The sequence below is a fragment of the Atta colombica genome, unplaced genomic scaffold (assembly GCF_001594045.1).
Source record: "Atta colombica isolate Treedump-2 unplaced genomic scaffold, Acol1.0 scaffold155, whole genome shotgun sequence".
In the NCBI taxonomy this organism is placed as follows: domain Eukaryota; kingdom Metazoa; phylum Arthropoda; class Insecta; order Hymenoptera; family Formicidae; genus Atta; species Atta colombica.
Genome location: NW_017259245.1, coordinates 1,310,914 through 1,321,170, shown reverse-complemented (window position 1 = coordinate 1,321,170; position 10,257 = coordinate 1,310,914). Strand labels below are relative to the sequence as shown.

At 30.0% G+C, this 10,257-nt stretch overlaps 1 protein-coding gene across 1 annotated transcript; it reads right to left on the bottom strand.

Annotated features, from left to right (window-relative positions):
* Positions 1-65: 65 nt before the first annotated feature.
* On the bottom strand, positions 66-7,098 carry LOC108685591 (girdin). Its single transcript, XM_018190450.1, has 23 exons — positions 7,048-7,098; positions 6,164-6,252; positions 5,665-5,974; positions 5,436-5,549; positions 5,161-5,348; positions 4,702-4,783; positions 4,429-4,607; positions 4,211-4,337; positions 4,013-4,136; positions 3,587-3,921; positions 3,213-3,494; positions 3,037-3,143; positions 2,762-2,953; positions 2,534-2,681; positions 2,290-2,472; positions 1,918-2,205; positions 1,617-1,817; positions 1,379-1,524; positions 1,160-1,252; positions 989-1,052; positions 704-812; positions 521-621; positions 66-387 (listed from the first exon to the last, which is right to left on the bottom strand). Exons 1-23 carry the CDS (start codon positions 7,096-7,098, stop codon positions 130-132), a joined length of 3,771 nt encoding a protein of 1,256 aa, XP_018045939.1. The 3' UTR covers positions 66-129.
* Positions 7,099-10,257: the final 3,159 nt, after the last annotated feature.

The following is a 10,257-nucleotide window of genomic DNA, read 5'->3' as shown; positions in this document are numbered from 1 at the left end:
TATATATAATTATATACTTGTAAACTGGAAAATACGAGAATATACATATAAAAACATGTTCTCTCTCTCTCTCTCTCTCTCTCTTCCTTCTCTTGTTTCAGGCATACTAATGGAAGCATCAATGGAAGTTTATACACAACCATACTCATACCATATCGGACTGCCAGTCTTTGGCTCTTTATCAGCGGAGGGTTCCGTAAGTGCTTCATCTTGCACTGCATCCTTCATCGGACTGCTAATGTTCTTGGATTCGTTTATGACTGCCGATACTTTATTATAAATCAAAAAGGGACGTGACTCAGCTTGTGTTTCCGACTTTAAATTCGTCTCCATCTGCGCGGAGTTATCTCCTTGTTCTTGGAAGGACTCGCTTAGTAGCCTCTCCGTCTATGTTTCAGAGATTTCCTTAATAAATATTGTGTTTTCTTCGACATGATAAATTTGTTATTATTATTGTTATTATCATTATTATTGTTATTATTATTGTTGTTATTGTTATTATCATATAGTTATTCCTTACAGGTAAAGAAGCAGATGATGGTGGGGAATCGTCAGTATAGTATACTGTTCTTCTAGTTCCAGCATGTCCAAGTGCGTCTGATCCAAAAACTCTGCTCGGTCCTGAAAAAAGAATAGAAATTGTATTGTTGATATTGTCAGTAATCGATGAATTAAATCTCATTTATTCTAAGAAATTATTTACCAGGTAAACGGTAGTCGTCAATACTAGCATCTGAATCGTTCCCGCATGTGTCTGACTCATACGTTTTACTATCTGATTGCTTGGAATCTTCAGCCCATGAACGTCGATTCTATTATAAATGAGACATATTGTTATTATTTTTATTACATTTAGAAATAATTATCAAGATATACAGGATATATTAACAGGATATATTAAACAAAAAAATTAATCGCCAAGAAAATATAAAAATGTTGCAGTGCAAGTAGTATATTTTGTTATTATTATGTATAATTAGTTATTTACCTTATTGAGAAGTTCCGATCCGGCTTTTCTAACTCTGCGAACTAAACTAGCTCCAAAACCCTTCCTATATTAAAATGTGCAAGTTATAATAAGAGCAAGATGTATCTTATATAAAATTGATAGATATGGATTGATAGATTGGATAAAATTATAATTTCTTGTTAAACATACTTCTTGGTAGTGCAGCTGTTCAATTTTCTGTAGTGCTCCATAATTTTGTCTTCCAATTTTTCTTTCTGTCTGTACAAGTGATTAACTTTATCCCTGTTGCACACATATTAATATAATAAGTTATTGTTAAATAAGAATTATTAACATAATTAATGATTTAAAAAAGTTAATGCGTAAAAAGCATGATGTTGTAAAAAGATAATAAGCTGTTATACTCACGCGAACAGTTTTTCTTCCATATGATAATGCTCCTTATCTTGAAGCGAATGTGTTAAAAGTTCATGATATTGTGTAAATAATAAGCTTATGTGCTCCATTAAGGAACGTCTGTCATTATCCAATCCAGAATTCATTTCTAATAGTCTCTTTAAAAAGAAAAGGAAGAACATGCATTCTAGTATTTTTCATAATCAATAACTGTATTACAACTGTAATAGTTACAAAATTATATCCGTACATCACATCGTTCATGAAGGCTATTGACTTCTAATTTCAGATCCGAACACTGTTCGTCTTTGATGCTAAGTTCGCCCTGCATTTCAGTCTGTTTTAAGCTAAGGCGATTCATTTCGATTTTATTCTTTCTGTAATCATCTTGCAAGTTTCTATATTCCGCTTTCAATCTTTCACTCGCAGTATATAGATTTCTAAAGTCATCCTAGAGTATTTTTGTAGATATTATTTTACAAAATTGTATTTTAAATTATAAAACAAAATGTATTGTATAATCAAATGTTTTAGTTATTTTTTATAGATACCTTCAACTTGGAATGTTCCCCTCGCAAATTATTTAAACTTTTTGTGTTGTTAATCAAGGCTTCCCGTTCAGATTGTAATGTTTCACTTCTCGCCTCTAATCTCTCACAAGTTTCCCGCAACGTTCTGTTTTCATTCTTCACGTCTCTTAAATTCGATTTAAGAGCATCTCGTTCACGACGTAAATTTTCATATTCGTTATTAAGTTGTTCATGTAAGGATTGTAAGGTGTTCTGATCATGAAGTAGTGCGGAATATACGTTCTGCTGTGTACTACGTTCTTTCAATAGCTAGACACATAAATGGTTAAATATATAAATAAAATTTTATTTAAAATTATTAAAAATTATATGATAAATTATAGAAACAAATACTTCTTCTTTCTCTACGATAAGTTGCGAATTGGCCAATTGCAATGCGGTATGTTGTACGGTTAACGAATTGCTTTGCGATTGTAACGTTGTTATATGAACTTGAAGTTTCGCATTCTCAGATAACAAATTTTCCATTGCTGTTTCAGACATGGATGCTTTTATTTGCAAGTGTTCCAGTTCTTTCTAAAATTGGATAATAAAATATAAAATACAAACAATTATGATATGTTTTAAAAATAAATACCTTTAAAGGTTCTATCACGGTCTCTAAGGTTTTATTAACATCGCTTTCCTTGTCAGTGCAAGTTGCGGATTCAGACGTTGTTTCCTCATTACTCTCTGATAGGAAGGATTTTTTAATATGATTTATCACTTCTGGTATTTGGGCAATTCTATAACAAATAAATTTACGCATAATTACAAATTAGCAAAAAGAGTGAATCTTTTTTAGAATTTATTTCATTTTATTTACCTTTCCAATATAGTCTCCAGAGGTTGGGATAACAATATATTATCGCTAAGGCCGAGTTTTTCCAAAACCGTGTACAATTGTTGATTGCTTAACTTTTCTGCGACGAGATTAGATTGAAGTATCTCTAAAGTTTCTCTATCGATCGCAGCTCGTGAATCGAGCTCTTTGCTAGATCGTTCAATTTCTTGCAATCTAAAAAAAAGATAATTTTATTTAACATTAAAAATATTATTTAAAAAAATATAAACTATATAAAAAACAATATTTCCTCAAACCTTGATATTTGTGTAACACATTCCTGCAACTCCTGTTCAAGTTGACCTAATTTCTTTTCCAAAACTTCAATTGTATTTGTTGCTTTATCTAAGGCTACATCTTTTTCCTAAAATATTATGCAAAATTGTTTACATCTTTGTTACAATACTCATAATATTCAGCAATTAATGTTCACCTCAATTGTTTCTCTATATTTATGAATATCACGTTGCGCAGCGTCCTTCTCTTTTTCCGTCGCTATTAGTCTAGTTTCGAGATCAAGGCACTTGGAATTAATATCGTTGATATTGTTTTCGATGAGTTTTAATTCTTCAACTTTTTGATTTGTTATTTCTAAAGTACGTTCTAAATCATCAGCACGTCGTTGTACGCTCTCTAACAACAGTTGAACACGTTGTTTCTCTTTCACTGCGGTATCATAATTTTTTTCTAATTCCATCATTTTCATATGGAGGGTCTAAATATGGCAAGAAAAAAAGATATAATAAGTTAGAAGTCCAACAATATTAAAACGAAATATTAAAAAAAATATAATTTGATCTAACGTACTTGGATTTCTTGTTGTTGCTTCTCGAAAGAAGTTCGTTGATTTTTAAGAGTGTTCTGAAGTTTCTTATTTTCTTCCAATGCTTGCTTGCAGACTAATTCCAAATCAGTATTTTGTTGTGTAAGTCTTTCTTTATTATCATTCAATGATTCAATTTTCAACGAAAGTTTCTTTTTTTCTTTTTCCAATTCCAAAACGCGAGAGGAATTTTCATGGAATGAACTTTCTTTCAATGAATCGATTAAAGTATTTAAACGGCGATTTTCCAATTCTAATTTTAATGCTCGTGCCTGAGCATTGCTCGTTAATTGTTCGGACAGTCTATTATCATTGTGCACTAAAGACATTAATTAAATGTCACTCAATCATCTTCATTTGAAAAAATAATTGTTTTGTTAATGGTAAAATTATTTAAAATGCAAGTTTACCTGGTTCTTCAGAGTCACTAGATCCAGCTAATGCAGCCTCACTAGCAGCAGCTTTTGTTAATTGATGCAATTGCGTATTTTCCTCAACAAGTTCTTGATATTTTTCTTTGTCAGCAGCACGTTCCTGTAAATGATTTTCTATTACATCTCAATATACACTTTATCTATTCAATATTCTAAAGTACTTGAAGTTCCTACCAATGCCATATCATTAAGTAATTGCTTGTACTTAATAATTTCTGATTCAAGCTCCAATACTTTGTCTGCTCTATTTCTTGACGAACTTAATTGTTCTTCAAGCATTTCTCTAGTCTCCATTAAAACTCTTAAATGTATACAACAGTCATTAAATGTATTACAATTACTTTATTCATATTGTTCAAGTATTAGATTGTATAATATTAAAAATATGTTACCTATTATCTTCACGTAGTTCTTCTATCCGAGTTTTATAAAATTCGATATCTGTAAGTTTTTCTCTATATCGTGTTACTTCTATTTCTAAACGATCTGCTCTGTCTGCTCTTTCAATTACAGCATCCAATTCATCTCTGTATGATTTAGCAGTACGAGCTTCGTGCATCAACTCTTGATTCTAAAATTATAAATGTCATTCATATATATATATATATATATATATATATATACACTATACATGTAAATTCAATATATTATTCAGTATATATTACCTCTTGTCTTAGTTTTACAAGCAATGCTTTATTATGCTCTAATTCTTCCTTACATTCAAGAAGAGCTTCTGTTTTTTCTTCTCTGTAAAAATTATGTAAGTATGATTATACCAAATATCAAATACCAAATTACATTAAATATCATTAGTTCTTTTTGTAATAATTATTTGCAAGCATACATTATTTTTAAAACTTTAATAAAACAATATTAATGAAATAACTATAAATATTAATCAAGTATCTTATTAATAGATAGTGATAACATGAATATACAGTGTTATACAAATTCTATATACAAATATAATTTTTCTTGAAATAAATGCAACAAATAAAAATCATTTATTCTATTTTCTACTGATTTTTTTTATAAAAATTTAATCTTTTGTTAGTTAAACTTCGATTTATAGAGCATTCTATAATAAAATAAATAGGAAGTTAAACATTTTACAAAATACGTACAATTCTTGACGCTGTTTTCGAACTTTAGATTTCCAATCAGCCAATTCAACCGCATAATGATGATTATCTTCTCTTTCCATTTTAGTGACAGGATGGGATTGTTGCACCTTACTTATGTCTTCAGATTCCGCACTGATAGACGAATCGTTTCGTTCAACACTATCATCTAACACTGTGTCCCTCCATTTCTGTTTTTTGTTTTGCAAAATGTAATATCATATAATTGTAATATCGAACACCTATAGATTTTGTACAAATAAGAGATTGGCATGTACCTCCCGATATAAATCCAATTCTTGGATCCATTTTTTTATTTGAACAAACAAATAACCCATATTTGCATTTTCCATAGCATCCTGCGTAATGACTATATCTTGATGATCCGTAACCTGGATAGATTAAGATGTGTATATCATTATATAAATTGCACTAATATTCAATTCTATTAATTTAGTTTGTAATAGTATCTATCTTTATTAATAACTACTTTAACTGATATAATACCTGTTTAATGCACTCTACTATCGCAAGCTGCATGTCAACGTGTAAAGTTTTTATCTTGGTAATAAACTTTTCCTTATTCGGACACTGGACAGCACATCCAAGAAGTAATAACAGCAATAACTTCATATCCGCTATGTACAATTCTGGCTCCTTTCCCAAATTTGCAACGTCGGGTAATTTTAAAATCACATGATCCAATTCCTCCTCATAAAACTGTTTCATGTTTTGTATCACGGTCTTTAAATTTTTCGTACGAATAACGGGATTATTATTGGACGGCACTACTTCATCATGCAGTGGTTCTGGATTGCTACAATAAAAATTAAATATTATATTTTAACAATGTTCCAACAATCACAATTGCATTCATATAACTCAATGGATGCTTTAATGACACAAAGCGATACAAGCATCATTTTAGCTTTCTTTTCGATAGAATGACATTTGTGTCGTCAAAGATGGAAAGAGCACCCAATATCTTGTATACTAAAAGACTCACATCTGTAGGAAGACACTATGCAATAAGACCCCGTCTATTAAGTCTTCATAGTTCACCAATATATTGGGATCTTCCAAACAGCTAGCAAACTAAAGCAACACAAAAAGAATACATGATTAAGGTGATCGAATCACAATATAAGTTGCTTTCCATACAAAAAATTTTCAGATAATTCTCATTTATGACATCATCGGCCTATTTTTTTTAGCTGAACTTCTTGCACGGTTCATTTTTTCTCTTTTTCTCTCCAATGTGAAGAAAAGGAAGAAAGATAAATCGTGCAAGAATTTTAACTAAAAAGAACAAACCTCATGACTTGGTTGAATGTTTATATTAACATAAAATCAACTGAGTTTTTACCTATGATCTATACAAAAGAATTAAAATTAAAGAAAAAATTGTGTGTTTTACTAAATCTTACGTTTGTTTTCTAGATGAATTATACACTTGTGGAACTTAAAGTGTGACAAGTATGTATTTGATTTTTGATAAAAGTGAAAAAGAGAATTTTAGGAATAAAAAACAAACCTCTTGTTAATTCACATTAAAAGAGATTATAAATCTATGTTGTTATGCGATAACTTTGTCACCAAAGTAAACAAGTAGTGACATTATCTAAGCATAAAGTACTCAAAATAACTTTAGATTTAGCATCACTTGAAAATAGAAAGCAACTATAGTTTAGCACAGAATAGCAACAATCTTATCACTTTCTCATGCATCAACAACAGGTCTGTTCGTTTTAACTGAATTTTTTCACAATTCATCTTTCCTCATTTTCTTTTCATGTTAAAAAAAAAGAGAAAAGATGAACTGTACACAAGAAGTTGAGCTAAAAAGAACAATCTTAGGGAAACATCAGTTTCTTAACTCAGGAAACTCACCCAGGTGACCAGTGGCCCCGCCAAAAAATCATCAATTTCCGAGGAGGCCATTTTCGTAGAACTTGACGCAGGACGAGAGTATATTCGGTTATCATCTGTATGTCAATGATGACGTTATTTTTCCCACGACAGGACACCGTGAGGGGGAATCGGTGCCGTCGAAGACTGCCGCGCGTCGTTTCTCGTCGCTCTATAAATTAGCCGCGCACGAGCAGCGCGATTTAATGGAAGGATTAAGAACTTACTGAAATCTACCGCAGCGATAAGAAATCTTCCTCAAACCGTTGCACGGTCGCGTTAGCGAACGCGACTCGGACGTCGCGGATGAGACGCGGATGATCGGCGCGTTCAACGCTTTTGACGTTCGTCATTCGCGCGGGAAGAGGAACATTACCGTCTAATTGCCGTTTTGACCGAGCTAAAATTTGCCTCGTCGCAAACGAGTAGCCGGTACAATGAAAATCTTCAGGACTCTCACAGCTGATCGTTTTCATAACAAAAACACCAAGAACGAGATCATGGTGAGCGTCGCGCAGACTCGATCGAACGCGATTGGCTAATTGTAAAAATGCCTTTACATGGGAACATCAACATCAAAATAATCTTCATAAAAACATTGCGCATGATTTTGAATCTTCTAATTTCAACTACTTTTTAATGAAAAATGGTTTATTTTAATAAAAAATCATAAATTAAGAGAAATTACATTTTGATATACACTACTGGCTTATTATATAACGCTGAAATTATATTTATTTACATTACATAATGTAATTACAAGATTCCATTACCAGTAGTGTCCATACATTGCGTCCAATGCATTTCAATTAAATAAATATTTGGCTCATACATTATTAAATTCATGATTTTTTACATAAATGTTCCATAGATAAATATACAAACAAATATGTAAAGCTATAATATTCTATATATTGCAGAAAAATTATAATTTTTTTTTGCGATTATCATCTCTATTAACCAAACTGTGAGGATAATATTGAAATCACAATTTTAAAGAAAAATCGAGTATTATTGAGTTATAAATGAATAATTATTAAACTAATAAATCATAAAATTAGTTCAATATTATCAATTTTTAATTCTTAATCACTTTAATATTCACAAGGACTTCCATAAGGATGTCGATTTTTAATAGCATCTCGTCGGTGATAATACGAATCGTCGCACTTTAAATTCCAAAAACTTAGCTAAAATATTTAATAAGAAAAAGTCAAAGATTTTTTTAACCCTTAAAATTCAACAATTTTTATATACAATAAACAGAACAGGGAATAGAGAACAGAGAATAAGAATTTCAACCTATCAGAAAGCATATATTGTAGAATACACAGTTTCTGATAGGTTGAAACTCTTATTCTCTGTTCTCTATTATTCCTGTTATTGTGCAGTGCCCTTTAGGTTTCTCTCTGCTTTGACGCTCAACAATTGTTGCTCCCATGTAAAAGCATCTTTAGGTCTGTTCTTTATATTTAAATTAATATACACTCATTGAAGTAAATTTAATAAACATATAAATAACAAATGTAAAATAAATATATGAAAAAATAAAAATATATGAAATGAATATATATATGGATATATCGTAAGTAGATATATTAGATACATTTTAAGTTTAACAAAAGCGAGAAAAATTCAAATTATTGTAGCTAAATTTATCGAAAACAGATTTTGCAAAATGTGTATAAATTTTGTTAGTAAAAGGCGAGCAGAAATATAATAAATTCTGCTAATAAAAGAATATTATAAATAACACATTGACAAAAACAAGCACACAGTGTATGTAGTATAATTATTTAAATAAAACGTACGTATATTGTTTAATTAAAACATTTTTAAAAAAATCTTAGAAATCTTAGAATTTCAGAATTTACATATGTATATCTAAAGAATTCTGGAATGAATTAAATTTAGATATATAGATTTTTTCAACACTTTTGAAAAGTGTTCTAATTCGTAAAAATTTGTGAGAAAAATTTTCCAAAGAATTATGTATTATGGAAATTCTGAAAAATTATATCTATGAAGAATTCTAAGAAAAATTTGTTCAGGATCCGTAAGATTTTATATTTCATTCTCGAATTTCACATTATATTACACCCGTTTCCCAGATCTATAATAAACGGAATAGAGCACATTCTATTTTTGCTATTAGCGTCATAAATACGTACGCAATAACATAAAATGCAATACACAAAATATACTGTGTTATATTTCTAATGCAGGTTGCATAGCAGAAGAGGCATTTTATTTTTTAAATGAAGAAACTTTTATTATTTATCGCTCGAAAAACTATATATCTTAATGAGATAATGAATACGGAAATGAATATTTGTTAGATGCACATTGAAGATCTGGCGAGATGATTTCGATGAGAATTCCGTAGTGAGAAAATGGATAGAATCGCGACCGGGGAAGTAAAAAGAATCCACAACAACGCGTTCAAATATTTTTTTATACAATCTTGATAATCACGTCATCGCAAATGCCTTTTGTTTTCATACGTTTACAAATCGTTCCCGACATCACAATGCGGAGGGCACAAAGGCGCTAATGTGCTATTATCGCACAGTTTAATCGTTACAGTACTTGTAAATGCTTTTACAGATGCTTTCTTTACAGACAAATGTGGCTTAAATCTCGCTTTTGTTAAGTCGAAATTCCCTATACAGTACGTGCCATTTTAAATGCCTATTCAAAGTATTGAAAAAGATATTGGTATACGCATCTTTTTAACATTTAGAAGAATTAAATTATTTTATTTCTATCTTATTATGTTCTTTTCTAAGCCAAGCAATTTTTTGATTGAATTTTTGTTTAAAAAATGATTTATTCTCAAAATATTTAATATATTTACTAAATTTAATATATTATTTTCTCAATATATATTTTATGTAGGCATTTAAAATGGAACATCCTATACACATATACAATGTATATATAAATATCCCAAAATCACCAAATGTCCACTTGATAATAAATTTTTTGTTAGTTTATAAAATGTAAATGTATTTCAATTGATGGGAATGTCGAGATATCAATATTTTCAAATTGTAAAATGATTATAAAGAGAGACTTCTCGCGAACTCTGAAGAAAGTCAAGATAACGAAATTATATTTTCAATTTTGAATGGTTTTCCTAAAATTAATTGGAATTTATTATACATGATATCTGGAAAATTGTTTTAAACG

What these genes read in the sequence shown, in the direction of transcription:
- LOC108685591 (XM_018190450.1), bottom strand. Translation starts at nt 7,098, where the DNA reads ATGGCCTCCTCGGAAATTGATGATTTTTTGGCGGGGCCACTGGTCACC. An exon ending in TAGTGACTCTGAAGAACCAG is followed by an intron (nt 3,922 to 4,012) that starts GTAAACTTGCAT and finishes TAATGTCTTTAG; the next exon opens with TGCACAATGATAATAGACTG. An exon ending in AGCAACAACAAGAAATCCAA is followed by an intron (nt 3,495 to 3,586) that starts GTACGTTAGATC and finishes TGCCATATTTAG; the next exon opens with ACCCTCCATATGAAAATGAT.